Source organism: Tachysurus vachellii, chromosome 16 (assembly GCF_030014155.1).
Source record: "Tachysurus vachellii isolate PV-2020 chromosome 16, HZAU_Pvac_v1, whole genome shotgun sequence".
In the NCBI taxonomy this organism is placed as follows: domain Eukaryota; kingdom Metazoa; phylum Chordata; class Actinopteri; order Siluriformes; family Bagridae; genus Tachysurus; species Tachysurus vachellii.
The window spans coordinates 22567472-22590180 of record NC_083475.1 but is presented as its reverse complement, the minus strand read 5'-3'; the positions used below and the strand labels follow the sequence as shown (position 1 = coordinate 22590180).

Here is a 22709-nt window from a genome sequence, read left to right as displayed (position 1 = left end):
ATACATGTACTGAGACAAAACTCTTAGCCGCTGTGATGTATCTAACTGTATTGGAGCAAATTGGAGCAAACTTGTTAAGTAAAAAATTAAGTAATGTGTACTTGATAACTTAAGCAAAATTAACTGAAAAATTTCAGCCTTCCTACATTTTTTTAAGTTTAATGAGCTAAATACATTCATTCATTCATTTTCTACTGCTTATCCGAACTTCTCGGGTCACGGGGAGCCTGTGCCTATCTCAGGCGTCATCGGGCACTAAGGCAGGATACACCCTGGACAGAGTGCCAAACCATCGCCGGGCACACACACATTCTCATTCACTCACACACTACAGACAATTTTCCAGAGATGCCAATCAACCTACCATGCATGTCTTTGGACCAGGGGAGGAAACCGGAGTACCCGGAGGAAATCCGAGGGGCACAAGGAGAACATGCATTTTTTAAGAGATTTTTTTTTAAGGTGTCAGCTTACCCTTTTCCCAGGTTAAGAAATACATGCTGAATGAAGTTGAAAGTGTTTTTCATATACTTCATATAGTCCAAGTGCAGGGCATAAGTGAGTCCTAAGAGAAGACAGAAGGTCTGTGGCAGGTTGTCCGGTTCCATCACTAAACTCCCTTCTAAGATGATGTGCACTCTGAAAGGGTTTAGCTGTGAACTTTCTGGATCTAAGTAAAGGATTCTCACTGGACATTGTTGGTGAGTCCTTGTCAGTGACATCCTAACAAACAAACAGATTAACAAGACATCATGCAAGTTAGATAATGATGTTTTGTCAACTAAAAGTCTAATACCAGTCAACTAAAGTCAATACCAGTCTTCATTAACTGGAGATTTCACACACTTTCAGTCTCTGTTGTGTACAAGACAAAACCTTTAGGAGAATGTAAATGGAATCACATTCATTGGAACTTCATTTTCCAGATTTTTTAAGTGTAGCTTAGCTGCCAAGCCACATTCACTACAGTTCTGCTACCATACTGTATGTGAAATGAATTTACAGTTTAGCTTTCATTAAATTCATTTATTTCACATTTCACTGCTGGTTATATATGCTCTATATAATTGTGTATGTGACAAATAAAAATCTTGAATTTATAGGAAATTGTCCAGTAAACTCAAAAGACATTGGTAGAAGGTTTTACTTTCAGTTGCACCTTAATGACTTTGTTCACCCAAAAAAAAAAATTTCTTTCATTAACTACTTACCCTCATGTCCTTTCTTATGTTCATCTTCGAAATGAAAATGAAGATTGTTTTAATTAAATCTTGAGTTTTTGGTCTCTTCAATCTAGCCATGGGGGTCACAGTCCAGTGACTTCTGTGCCGGTCCCAAGCCCAGATAAATAGAGAGGGTTGCGTCAGGAAAAGCATCCGGCCCGCCATCAGCACCGTTGACCTACAGGGCGCTGGTGGAAATTGGGCTACTGTTGGTCGAAGAAGTAGCGGAGGGAGGAGAGTGCACAGACAGAGAGAGAAGAGGAAAGGTAAGAGTGTAGGACTGAGAATAGAGGGACTCTGAATGTTGGTACTATGACAGGGAAAGGTAGAGAGCTGGCTGATATGATGGAGAGAAGGAAGGTGGATATACTGTGTGTACAGGAGACCAAGTGGAAGGGTAGCAAGGCTCGTAGTATAGGAGCAGGATTCAAGCTGTTTTTTTATGGTGTGGATAGTAAGAGAAATTGGGTAGGTGTGGTCCTGAAGGAGGAGTTTGTGAGGAATGTTCTGGAGGTGAAGAGAGTGTCAGACAAGATGATGAGTCTGAAGTTAGAGATTGAAGGGGTGATGTTGAATGTTGTCAGTGGTTATGCCCCACAGGTAGGTTGTGAGTTAGCGGAGAAAGAGAGATTATGGAGTGAATTAGATGAGGTGATGGAGAGTATTCACACAGGTGAGTGTTGATAGGAGCGGATTTTAATGGACATGTTGGTGAGGGGAACACAGGTGATGAGGAGGTGATGGGCAAGTTTGGAGTTAAGGAAAGGAACCTTGAAGGACAGATGGTACTGGATTACTGATTCTGATTTCTGCCTCTCCTACGTTGTTGTGTTTGCCGATTCTGACCCAGGTTTGTTGTACCACGAGTTCTCAATAAAGCGAGCAAATGGATCCTCCGTCTCACGACGTATCATTACAACTCCAATGGTTTAACCTAAATTTTATGAATGTGAATGGTTGGTGTGCACTAAATAATAATAATAATAATAATAATAATAATAATAATATTAACCAAAAGTCTAACAGGGTTTGAAGGACATGAGGATGAGTAACTGAAGACGGGAATTTAATTTTTGGGTGATTTAATCCGTTAGAGCCTACAGTATTTTACTTTTGTAGACAAATATTTTCAGTTTGTCATGTCATTAGCCAGTATTACAAATACTCAAAAATGTTAAAAATACTGAAAATAATGAGATGCTGATTAAATAATTCTGAAAATTAGTAGCAGACGGTCTTCATTAATGGATAAAAGTTATTTTGAACCTGTGACATTTAAAACATTTAAAATTTTTCTTAGTTTTGTGCATTAGTCGGCATGTAATTAAAGTACATGCCATGATTTAACACATCTAGAGCAAAGTTTCCCTATCAGGGCTTTAAGACACAGGGACGATGCTTTAAGGAGCACAAGGGATTACTCACACTTTCTGCAAGACCTGGTGGGATTAGTCAAACTAACTGTGGTTGTTATGTTCAGGTTGTTGTCTGTGCTGCTGATTTTTTGTCTTTGATAACTTTATAAAGAAAATCATAATCTAATAGTTTATTAATAATAAAAATGTTCAGTTAATTGTCAGTGTCTTTATTTAATGAATGTTAATGTTGTGTGCATTAGTGAGTTAGTGTGGTGTGTTTTCTCTGGTCCACAGTGTGTGTGTGTGTGTGTGTGTGTGTGTGTGTGTGTGTGTGTGTGTGTGTGTGTGTGTGTGTTTATTAGGGAGTTAGTGTGGTGTGTTTTCTCTGGTCCACAGTGTGTGATTTAAACATTTTTCTTCAAATGTTCCTGTCCGTTCTACATCGTAGTTCAGTTCCATTGGGCTACCTGGAGACACCTGAGAGGGTTCACCTGCAAGAAGGTCCTGATGACTCCATTTCCTCTGCCACTGCTGGACCTCAGGGGTGATTTAAACAGATCAGGACAAGACTAGAATCAGGATAGAAATGAACTTTGGGATTCTCAAGACACACTTCAATAGTTTAAGGCTGTAAAGTGTCGACCCATCCAAGGCAGGTGACATGACAGTGGTGCACAGTAGAAGCAGGATTAGGAAGGAGAAACTCCCTGATGTGCTGCATCCTGTCACCGTGGACCAATCAGAGGGCAGGGCTGTGAGACAGACTTTTACTGAACAATTCTTCTGTTACTTAATACATTTATGTTAGAGTTCAACATCACACATTAAACAGTGGAGACAGTCTTTATTTCACTAATTATAATTTTATTTCAGAAAAAAGTCACATTAAGAAGTAGATTAAAGCACATTTCAACATGGCAAAACTACACCGTTTATAAATCTGTTCAATTTACAGATTAATTTATTAAATTAAAATGATTAATAATGACTAATTATTTACTGCTAATTATTTCATTTCTTATTACATTTACATCAAGTGTCTTGTGAATTAAAATAAAATAAAGTTCCACATTTATAGTCAGCTGTTTTTTCACACTCACCCTGGCAGCAGTGACAGTATTGATTTTTGTCCTTATTGTTTATCTTGAATTCTTGTTCTTCTGCAGCAAAATGTACAGATTTAACACAACACATCTCCAGTTTGTCCAACAAGTATTAGAAGCAGTGTGAGATGTGTTCTTTTTAAAGTGAATGTACACAGGACCTGATGATGGAAGTCTGGATCACATTAACGAGTTGTTAACACACATCATGATACCAATGAACCCAGTTTATGAGTGTTTGTGAAGTGAAGTCGGCTCTCATACTGAGACCCCAAGTCTGCTGAGCTTGTTCTGTGGAACAGTCCTCAGGTGGGATTGGTCAAACTCTGAACAGGAGCAGGAGGTGATTGGTCAAACTGTCTGTAGAAAAGGCTGGGATTGGTCAAAGTTTCTGTAAGAGTGGGCAGAATTGTTTAATTATTCTGCAGGAGCAGATGGGATTGGTCAAATGTTCTTCAAGAGAGGATGGGATTGATCACACTTTATGCAGGAGTTGGTGTGGTGGGGTTTCTCAAAGGTTCTGCTTAAGTGGACAGGATTGGTCAGTTATTCTGTAGGTGACAGTAATATTGGTCAGCTTTCTTCAAGAGTGGGTGTGAAGGGTTAAACTTCATGTGTCAGTGGGTGAGAATGGAGATACTTTGAGCAGGAGAAGTTTGGGACTGGTCAGGAGCAGACAGGACTGGTCAGAGTTTCTGTGTGGTTCTTGTAGTGTTCAGGTTGGTGACTGTGCTGATGATGTTGCAGTGTTTTTGTGAAATCTCTACAGAAAACCAGTTTTTTACATTTCACACTGAAATCATGTCAAAAACCTACAAATCACTGATGTTAATAATAATGTAGAAATTCAACCCAGTGCCTTACAGAGTTTCTAATGAATGTCATCTAGTTACAAATAAAGAATCATTGAGACGTTTCACACAAACTGCTGTAGAACTCAAGGTCATCAGTGCAGATCTGAAATAAATGAAGAGATTTTAAAAAGATTTGTTTTCTCATGATTTTATATAATTCTCTGGTTTATACTGGTTTAAATGTTATATAGAGTTAATTATTGTCTAATAGTTTGTTAATAAACAAGAAATGTTCAGTTAATAAAGTCCTAATGTGGGTATTAAAGTTATATAATAAAATATAAAGTCTATATTAACAACACTAAAACACTGTTATACTACTACTATAATAATAATAATAATAATAATAATAATAATAATAATAATAATAATAATAATAATAATATGTGTAATAATTTGTGTGTGTGTGTGTGTGTGTGTGTGTGTGTGTGTGTGTGTGTGTGTGTGTGTGTGTGTGTGTGTGTGCATTAGTGAGTTAGTGTGGTGTGTTTTCTCTGGTCCACAGTGTGTGTCATTGTGCTGTATCACATCCTCCCCCTCAGCACCTGCAGTCACTCCCAGCTGCAGCAGTGTTTCTCTGTGCAGTCTCACTGACCGAGGTTTTTGTACGACGCTCTAACACTGTGTGAACACATAGTTACTACTGATATAATGTAAACTCTGACAGTAGTAATCTCCTGTATCTTCAGTCTGGACTCCACTGATGGTCAGAGTGAAGTCAGTATTAGATCCACTGCCACTGAAACGATCTGGAATCCCTGACTCTAATGTATCAGCATCGTAGATCAGGAGTTTAGGAGCTTCTCCAGGTTTCTGCAGGTACCAGGCGAGAAGGCTACCAAGATACACATCGCTACTGGTTTTACAGTTGATGGTGACTGTGTTTCCTGGAGCAACAGTTTGCACTGAAGGAGTCTGAGTCACAGTCACCTGACCTCTGGATCCTGAAGAGAAACATAGATTGTGTTTCTGTGCTCTAAAGTGGTGTAGAATTAGTATGAAATGAAGTGTGTGAGGCTGTGAGTTGATGTTAAACTCTCACCTTGAGTCCAGAGGGCCAGTGTGCAGATGAAGACGCTGATCAAAGTCATGGTTGCTGTGGGTGAAGTTGCTGAGCAGCAGCTCTCAGTCATGAAGTGTTAAAGTCACAGGGCTATAAACACTCACAGAGCACTGAAGCATGGGCCACCAACTGCTATTCTGGGAAAAATGAAACTATTCAGTCCTGTTCATGCAAATCTCACTTACACCTCACTGATCTCTCTCTCTCTCTCTCTCTCTCTCTCTCTCTCTCTCTCTCTCTCTCTCGATTGTCTTCTCATCGTCGTCTGACACTTGTCATGATCCACATCATGAACCTTATTCTGAATTAATAATCACACAGCAGGTCTTCAACACTACTACTGAAAAACTGTCTGTAACTTTATAAGGAATCAGATTTACACTTAATTCATGTCATTTAGTCTGAGACAGAACAGCAGCAGTAGGAGGAGGACAATCCTACAGAGTACAGAGTATTCATAACTTTGTGAGATTTTACCAGAACAGTTTAAACAAGTCCTGGATCCAGCTGCAATCATGAATCTGGTCTTTTATGAATTTCCAGCTGTTTAACAGCTGCCTGATTTCAGCATTGAATGTATTTAAGGTGTCACACTGCACCCTGGTGGTTAAGATTCATGTAAATCTAGACACTTTTTTAACTTAATCTACAACCAACACAACTCCCATGATCCTCAGTGTGTAACTTCATCACATGATCTCCAGTCAAGCTGTTCACATTTACCTGATTACTAATGACACTCAGCTGTTTGTACTCACTCTACTCCCTTTAAATAATCATAGGATGTACCACAAAGCAGGATTTCAGGGTTAAACTCATAACCCAAAGTGAAACAATACAGCTTTTAAGCTGGGCAGGTCGCCATGGCAACATACTGTACACAGCTAACCTGGTCTGGAGCAGGATCAATTCAAGATAACCACACTGACAAATGACACATACTGAGCTTTAATAGAATAGTGCCTCAAGACTACCACCATTGTCCCCGTCCCAAAGAAGTCTACAGTGTCCTGCCTCAATGACTATCGTGCCGTCACACTCACACCCATAGTTATGAAGTGCTTCGAGAAGCTCGTCATGAGGCACATCATGACCCAGGTACCACCCTCACTGGACCCCCTACAGTTCGCGTATCGTCCAAACCGCTCCACAGACGATGCCATTGCCACAGCCCTCCATTAAGCCCTCACCCACCTGGACAATAAAGACACTTATGTATGAATGCTGTTCATAAACTTTAGTTCAGTATTCAACACAATCATCCCTCAGCACCTGATTGGGAAGCTGAGCCTGCTGGGACTAAACACCTCCCTCTGCAACTGGATCCTGGACTTCCTGACTGGGAGACCTCAGTCAGTCCGGATCGGGAACAGCATCTCCAGCACCACCACACTGAACACTGGAGCTCCTCAAGGCTGCGTGCTCAGTCCACTGCTGTTCACTCTGCTGACTCAGCAATGCACAGATCAAACTATATCATCAAGTTTGCTGATGACACAACTGTGGTGGGTCTCATCAGCAAGAACAACGAGTCAGCATACAGAGAGGATGTGCAACAGCTAACTACCTGGTGTAGAACCAACAACCTGTCTCCGAATGTTAATAAAACTAAAGAGATGGTTGTTGACTTCAGGAGAGCACAGAGTGACCACTCTCCACTGAATATCGATGGATCATCCGTAGAGATCGTCAAGAGCACCAAATTTCTTGGTGTTCATCTAGCGGAGAACTTCACCTGGTCACTCAACACCAGCTCCATCACCAAGAAAGTGCAGCAGCGTCTCTACTTCCTACAAAGGCTGAGGACGGCACATCTCCCTCCCCCATCCTGACCATGTTCTACAGAGGGACCATTGAGAGCATTCTGAGCAGCTGCATCACTGTCTGGTTTGGGAACTGCACCATCTCGGATCGCAAGACCCTGCAGCGGATAGTGAGGACAGCTGAGAAGATCATTGGGGTCTCTCTTCCCTCTATCATGGACACTTACACCACACGCTGCATCCGCAAAGCCAACAGCATTGTGGATGACCCCACACACCCCCTCACACACACTCTTCACCCTCCTGCCGTCTGGAAAAAGGTACCAAAGCATTCGGCCCTCACGACCAGACTGTGTAACAGTTTCTTCCCACAAGCCATCAGACTTCTCAATAACTGAACTAAACTGTACTGAGCACAACATCAAATCAAATCAATCAAATCAAAGTTTATTTATAGAGCACCTTTTTAAAACAGGAGGTGTTCACCAAAGTGCTGTACAAACAATATAAAATAAACAATAGAACTAAAAAGCATAAAATAATAATAATAATAATAATAATAATAATAATAATAATAATAATAATAATAATAACTAGAACGGTACATTTCCTGAAGAAAATGTGAATGGTGCTTGCACGTGGCAAGTTCCCTTCATCGTGCTGAGTGTTTTGATATATGACATGTCCATGTTGTGCTAACTTTTTGATTTCGCTTATTTTCGGGGCTGGCTACATGTGACGTCACGTGACGTGACCAAAACACGCGTGAGGCAGTTCCCCTCATCGGGCTGAGTGTTTTGATATATGACATGTCCATGTTGTGCAAAATTTATGATTTCGCTTATTTTGGGGGCGGGGCTACACGTGACGTCACGTGAATACCCGGTGGGGTTCCAATACTTTTGGACAAAAGTGGCTACTAGGTGTTTTGACATTTCATGTCAAAACTGCAGTCATTATGGAATTCTACTTAATATTATACTGCATAGAACAGTTTGTTGGGGGCGGGGCTACACATGACGTCACGTGAATACCCGGTGGGGTGCCAATACTTTTGGACAAAAGTGTATTGACTGGGGGCCAATACTTGTGGAATCATTGGATTTATAGTGTGGAGTTGATAGTTACATGTATTGAGAGTGTGCTTTACATCTACAGAGAGAACAAAAGAATTTTAAGAATTCCCCATTCAAGTCTATGGGAAAAAAAAACCCTTTGAGCTTCCGTACCGGGAATTCCAGAATTCCGATCGCTTATAAAAGTCATAGCACACCTGTCCTCAACGAGCCGGTCGATTTGACACCTCATTCATGGGTCTAGGACAAAAGCTGCGGGACAAGTTACGCGCTGAAAAAGTGTCTGGAAGAATAATAATAATAATAATAATAATAATAATAATAATAATAATAATAATAATAATAATAAGTATGCAGAATAACAATAATGATGCTTTTCAAGCACCATTAATAATAATAATAATAATAATAAATAAATAAAAAGTAAATAAAAGACTAAAAGCAAATACTAAAAGCAGTTGCCCAGCAGACCTAAGTGCTCTGGATGGAGCATATGGCTTTAATAGATCTGAGAGATTGTCAGGGATCAGCGCGGACCTTTGGACACGTGCGAATGTTTTTATTATTGTCACGTGTCTGCCCCGCCTTCGTCCGCTCCTCCCTGTCTCCTCACCTGTTTCCCATCCTGTGATTGACACTGTGTGTATATATGTGAGCCGCGTTGCCGATGGCAGCGCGGATTCATTAGTGTAATTTCCGTTAGTTCCCCGTGTCGTGTGGATGTCTGTTTGTTTCCCTACTGTATTAAACCCCTTTCATTTGAAGCTATCCTGCCTACGGGTCTGACTCCTTCCCACCGTATCCGGGGCCCTGACAGAATGAATCCGCCGTAAGATCCAGCAGACCCAGCAGGATAGCTTCCAGCTCGGACCGGCCTTTTTTTTCCTTTTTGCCTTTTTTTCTCCGGGGAAGGACGCCGCTCCGTTTCCGGTTTTTCCCGAGGAGGACGTCGCGTCACTTCCCCCTGGGACTGTTCCGTCAGTTCTTCCGGGCCTGAGTCCAGAGACATCGCTCCGCATTTCTCCGGTGAGGGACGCCGCTCCGTTTCCGGTACAGATCCCGAGGAGGACGTCGCTTCACCATGTTCGCGGAGGATGTCGTGATCCTGGTTGGCCCCCCTTTTTTCTTTTGTTTGGCGCCCTGCGGCATCGCCCCGCATGTTCCGGTGAAGGACGCCGCTCCGTTTCCGGTACAGATCCCGAGGAGGACGTCGCTTCACTATTTCCGCGGGGGGTGCTGCAGGTCCGAGGCGGAGGATCCTTCCCCCCTGGACTGTCCCGTCAGTCCTTCCGGGCCTGAGTCCAGTGACATCCTCACCACGTTCGTGGAGGATGTCGTCATCCTGGTTGGCCCCTTTTTTTTTTTGGTGCCCCGCGGCATCGCCCCGCACGTTTCCGGTGAAGGACGCCGCTCCGTTTCCGGTACAGATCCCGAGGAGGACGTCGCTTCACTCTTTCCGCGGGGGGTGCTGCGGGCCCGAGGCGGAGGATCCTTCCCGCCCTCCCGCCCCTTTTCTCTGGTCACCGAGGCGGGGGTCTGGCCGCGGTGCGTCGGGGGATGTTGCTCGGCACCTCAGTTCGGCGGTGGACGTCACTCGGCCCTACAGCTCGGCTGTGGACTTCGCTCGGCCCTTCAGCTCGGATGCGGACGTCGCTTCGGCCCTTCAGCTCGGCTGTGGACGTCGCTCGGCCCTCTTTGGCTGCGCCGCCGTGTGCCCTGCTCCCCCCACCTACCTCGCCGTGTGCCTTGGCTCCCCTCGCCTACCTTGCCGTGGTCCTTGCTCCCCCCACTGGCCTCGCCGTCGTCCTTGCTCCCCACAACTGCCAATCACCGTGGGCCTCGCCCTCCCTCCTGGACCTTGTCGGGTTTTGGCGCTTCGGGAGCCGCGCCTTAATGGGGGGGTTCTGTCAGGGATCAGCGCGGACCTTTGGACACGTGCGAATGTTTTTATTATTGTCACGTGTCTGCCCCGCCTTCGTCCGCTCCTCCCTGTCTCCTCACCTGTTTCCCATCCTGTGATTGACACTGTGTGTATATATGTGAGCCGCGTTGCCGATGGCAGCGCGGATTCATTAGTGTAATTTCCGTTAGTTCCCCGTGTCGGGTGGATGTCTGTTTGTTTCCCTACTGTATTAAACCCCTTTCATTTGAAGCTATCCTGCCTACGGGTCTGTCTCCTGCCCACCGGATCCGGGGGCCTGACAGAGATATTTAGGACCAATGTTATTTAATGATTTAAAAACTAAAAGTAAAATCTTGAAATCAATTCTAAAATGAACGGGCAACCAATGAAGGGAAGCCAATATAGGTGTAATGTGTTCTCGTTTGCGTGTCCCCGTTAATAAACGTGCAGCTGTGTTTTGTACCCTCTGTAAGCGTGTTAGAGATGCCTCACCAATGCCTACATAGAGACTATTACAATAGTCCAGGCGGGATGATATAAAAGCATGGATGACCCTCTCAAAATCAGTAAAAGATACAAATGACTTGACTTTAGATAATTGCCTTAACTGATAAAAACACAATTTAACTACCAAATTAATCTGTTTTTCTAGTTTAAAGTCACCGTCCATTAAAACCCCCAGGTTTTTAACAACAGGCTTCACAAATGACTTTAAGTCACCCAGATCTACATCAGGCGTATTAATGGTACCTCCAGGTCGAAATAAAATGATTTCAGTTTTATCTTCATTAAACTTTAAGAAGTTGGAGGCCATCCAGGCTTTAATCAAAGAGGAATATATATATTAATTTAAATAATAATAATTATAATGACAATAATAATGATAAAGATAGTAATAGTATCACACACAAAAAAAAAAATAAATAATAATAATAATAATTATAATGAAAAACCCAATTAATAAGAAATAGTAATATAGTATTAGCAGTAGTAGTAATAATAAACATATTTACAAATATACTCATTTCCTCCAGAGTGAAGGGGAGGTTAAAGGATCAGGAAGAGGACAAATAGAAATAATAATGCAAATAGCATTTAATAATGCAAAAAGACAAATAGCAATAATAATGCTGATACAGCCATTAATAGTAATGATAATAGTAGTACTTATAATAGCAACGATAATAATAATAATAATAATAATAATAATAATAATAATAATAATAATAATAATAACGGTAATATTGATACGGCTATTAATGATTAGGTATTATAGAGCTGCTTCTGATACCCCTCATGGCCATGGCATAGTATAGACCTCCGCCAGCGTCATATTACAACGGTGTGGTGCTGTCACACCGTTGTATTATATTACAAGTGTGGTGCTGCCGGGTCCAGGGTCCCAAAATCCATCCCCATCCCCAGCCGTCCCACACATGCCCCGCTTACCCTGTTTGTGTGTGTTTTTTTTTTTTTTTTTTTTTTTTTTTTTTGGCTTTCATTGTTATAATCATGATATGTTTATGTCAACTAGTGTATGATGCATTAAAAAAGCATGGCGTGTAGCATGGAACCAGCCCAGTGCAAAGCCCAGGCCGCCATGCTCGCGCCACACTTACCCTATGTGTGAGTTTTTATATATATATTTCTAAATATATAAAATATATATATTTTTTATTATGCTCCAAATGAATGTGTGCACACCTCATCTAATATGTGATGCATTAAAACAGCGAGACAAGTGATGGGCCAACCGGAGATAAGAAAATCTCAGGCATAAGTACAAGCTGGAGGGCGAAAGCCCAACATCACATCACCCCGGCCCCACATCACACCCACCCACAACTAATCAGAACTGCACATGGCATGGTATGCCACATAGTATGCCACATCCAACCAGGGTCCAGAAGCAGCGAAAAAGAGAGAGAGAGAGAGAGAGAGAGAGAGAGAGAGAGAGAGAGATTTAAATATAATCTTATAAGTATTTTATTTATATTTGATATTAGTCTGTGTAGCTGCCTCTTCCTGACCCCCCTCCTCCCAATCATGTGTGATTATTGATGGGATTATTGATGGTGTTTCATTGAGGATGGCTTCAGACAAAGAAGGTCACTGGATTCATGACTGTTTGAAGTTAAAGAGAGATGACCAAGAAGGGTGTAATTCTGATGTACTATTTTGAATGGAGGTGGACAAGTTTTCCATGGAGATGTACTCTATTAATACATTTTTCCAAGTTATAATGTGTATGGTGTTCCTTGATTTCCAGTTCATGAGTATAGTTTTCTTGGCGATAGTTAGAGCCACTAGGAGTAATTGACTGTTTGTACTGTTTAAATTGATTATGGATACGTCACCTAATATACAGAGGGAGGGAATATAGCGGGATGCGACACCCCATAAGGTTGGATAGTGAGTCAATAACATTTTCCCAGAATTTTTTAACTGAGGTGCAAAGCCAAATAGCGTGTAAATAGGTGTCTGAGGTATTTTGTGTGCAATGTGAGCATGTTTCTGAAGTAAAACCCATTTGAAATAATTTCTGTCCAGTTAGGTGAAATCTATGAAGTACTTTATACTGTATAAGTTGTAAGTTGGCATTTTTTGTCATGAAGTAGATATTTTTGCAGATTTGTGTCCAGAAAGCGGCATTGGGAGCAATGGATAAGTCTGATTCCCATTTAGCATTGGGTCGGCTTAATGTGTTGTCTGATTTGGATATTATTTTATATATTTTGGAGAGTAGTTTTTTTGGTGAGGTTATATTAATTAGTTCTGAAATTGGAGGCGAAAGGTCTAGATTAATTGTCTGAGTGTCGATTTTTGATTGAATAGATGATTTGATTTGTAAATATTCCAAAAAACAATTATTCCCAATGCCGTATTTCTGGACCAAGTGGGAAAATGGTGCCAAGTTGTTATTAAGGAGGATGTGTTGAAGTTGTGTGATGCCCTTATCTACCCATGTGCGTAAGTTTAGTGGCTTCTTATTAACTATAAAATCTGGGTTATTCCAGATCGGGGTGTATTTAGATGGTGCAAGAGGGGTGTTTGTGATTTGATGAAATTTCCACCAGGCTGTCAGAGCTGTGGCTATTGTTGGTGATTTAAAACAGTGATGCTTTTTGATTGTCTGACTATAGAAAGGTAATTCTGAAATGTTCATCTCTTTGCAAATTGACTGTTCAAAATCTATCCATGTGCTTTCTGATGGGTTAGGATGAATCCATTTGTATATGTTTTGGAGCTGATTGGCCAAAAAGTAGTGGTAGAAATGTGGTGCTTCCAGTCCTCCTTGTGTTTTTGGTTTCTGTAGTGTAGTCAGTTTAATTCTTGGAGTCTTATTTTTCCAATAGAATTTAGTGACGATTGAATCTAGTGATTTAAACCAGGTGAGGGTGGGTAGTGCTGGAGTCATTGTAAATAAATAGTTTAATTTAGGAAGTATAGTCATTTTAATTACTGATATTCTGCCCATAATGGATAGTGGTAAATTCATCCAGCGATGAAGGTCATCATTTATTGTTTTAAGTAATGAAGTAAAGTTGAGTCCAAACAGCTCTGACAGCCCGGATTCATTAGTGTAATTTCCGTTAGTTCCCCGTGTCGGGTGGATGTCTGTTTGTTTCCCTACTGTATTAAACCCCTTTCATTTGAAGCTATCCTGCCTACGGGTCTGTCTCCTGCCCACCGGATCCGGGGGCCTGACAGAGATATTTAGGACCAATGTTATTTAATGATTTAAAAACTAAAAGTAAAATCTTGAAATCAATTCTAAAATGAACGGGCAACCAATGAAGGGAAGCCAATATAGGTGTAATGTGTTCTCGTTTGCGTGTCCCCGTTAATAAACGTGCAGCTGTGTTTTGTACCCTCTGTAAGCGTGTTAGAGATGCCTCACCAATGCCTACATAGAGACTATTACAATAGTCCAGGCGGGATGATATAAAAGCATGGATGACCCTCTCAAAATCAGTAAAAGATACAAATGACTTGACTTTAGATAATTGCCTTAACTGATAAAAACACAATTTAACTACCAAATTAATCTGTTTTTCTAGTTTAAAGTCACCGTCCATTAAAACCCCCAGGTTTTTAACAACAGGCTTCACAAATGACTTTAAGTCACCCAGATCTACATCAGGCGTATTAATGGTACCTCCAGGTCGAAATAAAATGATTTCAGTTTTATCTTCATTAAACTTTAAGAAGTTGGAGGCCATCCAGGCTTTAATCAAAGAGGAATATATATATTAATTTAAATAATAATAATTATAATGACAATAATAATGATAAAGATAGTAATAGTATCACACACAAAAAAAAAAAAAAATAATAATAATAATAATTATAATGAAAAACCCAATTAATAAGAAATAGTAATATAGTATTAGCAGTATTAGTAATAATAAACATATTTACAAATATACTCATATCCTCCAGAGTGAAGGGGAGGTTAAAGGATCAGGAAGAGGACAAATAGAAATAATAATGCAAATAGCATTTAATAATGCAAAAAGACAAATAGCAATAATAATGCTGATACAGCCATTAATAGTAATGATAATAGTAGTACTTATAATAGCAACGATAATAATAATAATAATAATAATAATAATAATAATAATAATAATAATAATAATAATAACGGTAATATTGATACGGCTATTAATGATTAGGTATTATAAAGCTGCTTCTGATACCCCTCATGGCCATGGCATAGTATAGACCTCCGCCAGCGTCATATTACAACGGTGTGGTGCTGTCACACCGTTGTATTATATTACAAGTGTGGTGCTGCCGGGTCCAGGGTCCCAAAATCCATCCCCATCCCCAGCCGTCCCACACATGCCCCGCTTACCCTGTTTGTGTGTTTTTTGTTTTTTTTTTTGTTTTTTTTTTTGGCTTTCATTGTTATAATCATGATATGTTTATGTCAACTAGTGTATGATGCATTAAAAAAGCATGGCGTGTAGCATGGAACCAGCCCAGTGCAAAGCCCAGGCCGCCATGCTCGCGCCACACTTACCCTATGTGTGAGTTTTTATATATATATTTCTAAATATATAAAATATATATATTTTTTATTATGCTCCAAATGAATGTGTGCACACCTCATCTAATATGTGATGCATTAAAACAGCGAGACAAGTGATGGGCCAACCGGAGATAAGAAATCTCAGGCATAAGTACAAGCTGGAGGGCGAAAGCCCAACATCCTCCCCCGGCCCCACATCACACCCACCCACAACTAATCAGAACCGCACATGGCAGGGACTAGTATGCCACATCCAACCAGGGTCCAGAAGCAGCGAAAAAGAGAGAGAGAGAGAGAGAGAGAGAGAGAGAGAGAGAGAGAGAGAGAGATTTAAATATAATCTTATAAGTATTTTATTTATATTTGATATTAGTCTGTGTAGCTGCCTCTTCCTGACCCCCCTCCTCCCAATCATGTGTGATTATTGATGGGATTATTGATGGTGTTTCATTGAGGATGGCTTCAGACAAAGAAGGTCACTGGATTCATGACTGTTTGAAGTTAAAGAGAGATGACCAAGAAGGGTGTAATTCTGATGTACTATTTTGAATGGAGGTGGACAAGTTTTCCATGGAGATGTACTCTATTAATACATTTTTCCAAGTTATAATGTGTATGGTGTTCCTTGATTTCCAGTTCATGAGTATAGTTTTCTTGGCGATAGTTAGAGCCACTAGGAGTAATTGACTGTTTGTACTGTTTAAATTGATTATGGATACGTCACCTAATATACAGAGGGAGGGAGATAGCGGGATGCGACACCCCATAAGGTTGGATAGTGAGTCAATAACATTTTCCCAGAATTTTTTAACTGAGGTGCAAAGCCAAATAGCGTGTAAATAGGTGTCTGAGGTATTTTGTGTGCAATGTGAGCATGTTTCTGAAGTAAAACCCATTTGAAATAATTTCTGTCCAGTTAGGTGAAATCTATGAAGTACTTTATACTGTATAAGTTGTAAGTTGGCATTTTTTGTCATGAAGTAGATATTTTTGCAGATTTGTGTCCAGAAAGCGGCATTGGGAGCAATGGATAAGTCTGATTCCCATTTAGCATTGGGTCGGCTTAATGTGTTGTCTGATTTGGATATTATTTTATATATTTTGGAGAGTAGTTTTTTTGGTGAGGTTATATTAATTAGTTCTGAAATTGGAGGCGAAAGGTCTAGATTAATTGTCTGAGTGTCGATTTTTGATTGAATAGATGATTTGATTTGTAAATATTCCAAAAAACAATTATTCCCAATGCCGTATTTCTGGACCAAGTGGGAAAATGGTGCCAAGTTGTTATTAAGGAGGATGTGTTGAAGTTGTGTGATGCCCTTATCTACCCATGTGCGTAAGTTTAGTGGCTTCTTATTAACTATAAAATCTGGGTTATTCCAGATCGGGGTGTATTTAGATGGTGCAAGAGGGGTGTTTGTGATTTGATGAAATTTCCACCAGGCTGTCAGAGCTGTGGCTATTGTTGGTGATTTAAAACAGTGATGCTTTTTGATTGTCTGACTATAGAAAGGTAATTCTGAAATGTTCATCTCTTTGCAAATTGACTGTTCAAAATCTATCCATGTGCTTTCTGATGGGTTAGGATGAATCCATTTGTATATGTTTTGGAGCTGATTGGCCAAAAAGTAGTGGTAGAAATGTGGTGCTTCCAGTCCTCCTTGTGTTTTTGGTTTCTGTAGTGTAGTCAGTTTAATTCTTGGAGTCTTATTTTTCCAATAGAATTTAGTGACGATTGAATCTAGTGATTTAAACCAGGTGAGGGTGGGTAGTGCTGGAGTCATTGTAAATAAATAGTTTAATTTAGGAAGTATAGTCATTTTAATTACTGATATTCTGCCCATAATGGATAGTGGTAAATTCATCCAGCGATGAAGGTCATCATTTATTGTTTTAAGTAATGAAGTAAAGTTGAGTCCAAACAGCTCTGACAGCCTGGGGGAAACATTAATGCCCAAGTATGTGATATAGTTGGTGCACAAAGGAATAGGTGATGTCTGGGATGTCACATCCAAGCTGTTGGAATGTAATGAAAGTATGGCTGATTTACTCCAGTTGATCGAGTATTCAGAGATATTTGAGAATGAATCAATGAGTTTAATCGTTTCTTGTAATGAAGATGAGGGGTCTTGTAAATATAGTAATATATCATCAGCGTAAAGACTAATTTTGTGGTGCATGTTTAGTGTTTGAATTCCTTTAATGTAGCTATTTTGACGGATAGCTGCTGCTAGTGGCTCAATGAAAATGGTAAATAATGAAGGAGAGAGTGGGCATCCTTGTCTAGTCCCCCGTTGCAGCGTGAAGATATGTGATGTTAGTCCATTGGTGATGACAGTGGCTGAAGGTGATGTATACAGAATTTTGATCCAATTAATGAATGACTCCCCAAAACGAAACCTCTCTAATGTGGAAAACAGGAATTTCCAATTGACCCTATCAAAAGCTTTTTCTGCGTCAAGAGTAACTATGATGGTTTTGTTTTTTTGAGTTGATGAATAATGCATCAAGTTAAAAAGTCTGCGTGTGTTGTTGGATGAAAGTCTACCTTTGATGAAACCGGTTTGATCTGGATGGATTATAGATGGTGTGACTTTTTCTATTCTATGAGCTAGTGCTTTGGCGATGATTTTAACGTCTACATTGATTAGGGAAATCGGGCGATAACTTGATGGTAATGTTGGGTCTTTATTTGGTTTAAGAAGGAGTGAAATTGTGGCTGTGTTCATAGTATCTGGAAATTTTGATTTTTGTTTTGATTCAGTAATCATACGGACAAAAAGTGGTGATAAAATGGACCAAAAGTGTTTGTAGAACTCAGCAGGGAATCCATCGGGGCCTGGTGCTTTGTTGTTTGGCATGAGTTTGAGGGCATTAAAAAGTTCATATTCTGATAAGGGAGATTCAAGAGTATGTATTTCATGTTTACTGAGTTGAGGCAGGTTGATATTGTTGAGGAATGAGTCAATGTCTTTCTGATCTGGGTCTTTATTGGAGGAATATAATTTACTATAAAAATTTTGAAAGATTTGATTTATTTCTTCTGGTGAGTTGGTGGATTTCCCTGATGTGTCTACAATCACTGGTATTGTAGCTTTTTCCTTATTTTGTTTGATTTGATTTGCCAAATATTTACCAGATTTGTTATTATGATGGAAGTTTTCTTGTCGTAGTCTATGAATTAGGAATTGTGTATGTTTATTGATTAATTCGTTCAATTTGAGTTTATATTTTCTTAATGAATCCTGTGTTTCTTCTGTTGGGTTATTTATGTTAATGTCTTCTAGTTGTTTAATTTTTTGTTCCAATTCTACTTGTTCATCCCTTTCTTTCCTTTTTTTGTAAACTGAGAATGAAATTATTTTTCCTCTTAGTACTGCTTTTCCTGTTTCCCACAGAAGAGATGGAGATGTTTCCGGGGAGTCATTCATCTCTAGAAAGCATGCCCACTCTCTTTTGAAATAGCTGTCAAAATCATGATCTTTCAGAAGGGATATGTTAAATCGCCATCTGGTACTGGGTTTATGTTGACTGGTTGTGTTCCATTTTAATGTTACCGGGGCATGATCACTGATGGCTATTGGATGAATCTTTGATTCAGAAATATTTGATATGATAGAATTACTGGTAAGAAAGAAGTCAATGCGGGAATATGAGTGGTGTACTGGTGAGAAAAATGAGTATTCTTTACTGTTAGGATGCTGTAGACGCCAACTATCGCCAAGACCAAAATCACTCATGAACTGTTTTATGGTTTCTGCAGATTTCCAAATGCGTTTATTGCCTAAACTATTACATCTATCTATTGTTGGATCTAGAACTGTATTGAAATCACCTGCAATTATAACTGGACAATTAGAAAAATTTGAAATTGAAGAGAAAAAGGTCTGGAAAAAGGATGGGTCATCTGTGTTTGGGCCATACAAGTTGCCAATTGTGACCGGGCTATTATTAATGGAGATGTTTATAATAATGAATCATCCTTCAGGGTCTGTAATAGTGGTGTTATGAATAAAAGAGATTTTTTTATTTATTAGAATGCATACTCCTCTTTGTTTTGTGTTGTAGTGAGCCGAAAATAAATGACTGTAATTTGATGATTTAATTTTGTTATAATCTGATTCTGATAGATGTGTTTCTTGCAGGAGACATATGTCGGCTTGTAATTTATTTAAATGATTAAAAACTTTGACCTTCTTTGTCTGAGAACCAAATCCACGAACGTTCCAGGTTACAAAAGTGATAGATGACATGTTTTAGTGATTATGGCAGTTATTGACTCAGGAATGATAGTGACGTGTTCAGAAAAGCCAGGGAGTAATGTCCTTATCACGATATAGTTGTCCATCTATGTATAATTTGTCCACTGTAATGACTGCCTTTTTTCCTTCATTTATTTTTTGTTTTCGGATTGGGAAGAGTTGTTTCCGGCGTTCGAGAATGACCTTTGGATATTGATCATTGAGTCCATAGTTTGTGCCTTTGAGTTGTTTGCCTTGCCTCTGAACCAGTTCTTTGTGTTTATAGTGTTCGAATTTTGCGATGATCGCTCGTGGTCGGTTGTTGTTGTTTTTTGATCTAATACGGTGAACTCGGTGAAAGGTGATGCTCTGTACTGTTTCCGCCGGTAATTTGAGTTGTTTTATCATGAAATCCTTGACTGATTTTTCGGGGTCGTCTGGAGTTTGTTCCGGGATGCCTGTAAAAACTAAATTGTCCCTCATGCTGCGCGATTGCAAGTCCAAAATGTTTTCTTTCATGGTTTTGTTTTCAGCGACAACGGAAGTGAATTGAACGGTAAGTGCTTGCACGGAGTCCTTTAAAAAGTTATTTTCTTTAGTGAGAGTGTCTATCTGTTCTTGGCTGAATTCTAAGCTGTACCGTAATTCTTGGAATTCCTTGTGTATGACTTCTATGAGTGCAATCCTGGTATCAAGTCCGGTGAGTTTATTTTCGATTGATAGCAAAATATCGCTTACCTCAGTGCAGCACGGCGGTTTGGGTGATGTGGATGGTGTTGTACTTGAGCTGAAAGGTGAATCGGGACGAGGTCTCTTGGAGTTTGGAGTGGAGTTACCTTTACTTTTTTTGTTGTGATCTGGTTTGTCCCTGTTCATGGTGCAGCAGAGTGTGTTGAAGTGCGCGTCGATATATTCTTCGAGCTGATCCAGGTTGTATAATATTATAATCCGGATTTGAAATCGAAAGAAGAAAAAAAAAAAAAGAAAAAAAAAAAAAAAAAAAAGAGAGAAAAATGGAAGGGGGAAAAAACGAGAGAGAGAAAAACAAAAAACAACAAAACAAAATGTTGTAGGTATGTTTTAGATATTTCAGCTGGAGTTGTTTACAATCTAGCAGACTAGGGCCGCCATCCTGCTATCACGTGACTGTTCTCTCGGCTTTAATATCTTCAAGACATCTCAGCAAAGGTGCCACAGAGTTTGCATCCTTCAAAGGCAGATAGAGTTGCAAGTCATAACACTGAAATGAAATGCCATGTTTCCTAAAAATGGACCCTAAAGGTAATATATATAAAGAAAATAAAATCGGTCCAAGAATGGAACCCTGAGGGACTCCACATCCAAGAGATGCAGTAGAAAACACAAATTCCCCAAGACGTACAAAGTAAGTTCTTTCACCCAGATAAGATTTAAACCATTGTAACGCGGCACCTTTTATACCAACACAATGCTCAAGGCGAGAGATCAGTATATTGTGATCTATGGTGTCAAACGCAGCAGTAAGATCTAACAGCATAAGAACAGCATAGTTACCTGAACTAACATACACACGCACATCAACTGTATGGACTGCACAGACCTACACCTAAACACACACTTCTAATATACATCCATCAAACTGTTTACATGCTGGTTTGCACACTTTTTTACTTTTTTGCTCTTTGCACACTCTGTATAACATTTCAGTCTTTTGGCACACACTATACAATATTTCAGTTGTTGCTGTTTTTGCTCAATCCTATACATTATCTCAGGGACCTGCTGCTAAGAAACTGTGTTCATTCTAATATTACTGCATGCAATATTGTCTGAACTTACAGTATTTACATACAGTATTTACACTGGTCGGTCGGCACTGTTTCTGTTTACTGTCTTTTGTGTACTGTCTTTTTTGTATTTTGTGTATTGTCTTGTAACTTTTTGCCTGCACTGTCTTTTGTCCTGCACTGTCTTGTCTGTCTTGTTTGTCTTGTCCTGCACTGTCTTGTCTGTCTTGTCCTGCACTGTTTGCACCAGGTTGCACAGTTGCACTTTATGTGGCTAGGACTAACTTACTAAGTCCTTGCCCTGTCTTTGTTTTATGTAACACCCTGATCCACCAAGAAGGTCCTGATGACTCCATTTCCTCTGCCACTGCTGGACCTCAGGGGTGATTTAAACAGATCAGGACAAGACTAGAATCAGGATAGAAATGAACTTTGGGATTCTCAAGACACACTTCAATAGTTTAAGGCTGTAAAGTGTCGACCCATCCAAGGCAGGTGACATGACAGTGGTGCACAGTAGAAGCAGGATTAGGAAGGAGAAACTCCCTGATGTGCTGCATCCTGTCACCGTGGACCAATCAGAGGGCAGGGCTGTGAGACAGACTTTTACTGAACAATTCTTCTGTTACTTAATACATTTATGTTAGAGTTCAACATCACACATTAAACAGTGGAGACAGTCTTTATTTCACTAATTATAATTTTATTTCAGAAAAAAGTCACATTAAGAAGTAGATTAAAGCACATTTCAACATGGCAAAACTACACCGTTTATAAATCTGTTCAATTTACAGATTAATTTATTAAATTAAAAGGATTAATAATGACTAATAATTTACTGCTAATTATTTCATTTCTTATTACATTTACATCAAGTGTCTTGTGAATTGAAATAAAATAAAGTTCCACATTTATAGTCAGCTGTTTTTTCACACTCACCCTGGCAGCAGTGACAGTATTGATTTTTGTCCTTATTGTTTATCTTGAATTCTTGTTCTTCTGCAGCAAAATGTACAGATTTAACACAACACATCTCCAGTTTGTCCAACAAGTATTAGAAGCAGTGTGAGATGTGTTCTTTTTAAAGTGAATGTACACAGGACCTGATGATGGAAGTCTGGATCACATTAACGAGTTGTTAACACACATCATGATACCAATGAACCCAGTTTATGAGTGTTTGTGAAGTGAAGTCGGCTCTCATACTGAGACCCCAAGTCTGCTGAGCTTGTTCTGTGGAACAGTCCTCAGGTGGGATTGGTCAAACTCTGAACAGGAGCAGGAGGTGATTGGTCAAACTGTCTGTAGAAAAGGCTGGGAT

The 22709-nt window shown here is 39.8% G+C and overlaps 1 protein-coding gene and 1 gene segment (V, D, J or C); one reads left to right on the top strand and one right to left on the bottom strand.

Annotated features, from left to right (window-relative positions):
* LOC132858776 (scavenger receptor cysteine-rich type 1 protein M130-like) overlaps positions 1–22709 on the top strand; it is a 103787-nt gene that overhangs the window by 35252 nt on the left and 45826 nt on the right. The window lies entirely within an intron of this gene.
* Positions 4940–5729, bottom strand: LOC132858797 (immunoglobulin kappa variable 1D-13-like). The segment is given in 2 exon segments: positions 4940–5482; positions 5581–5729. Coding segments are annotated over 2 exon segments (420 nt in total).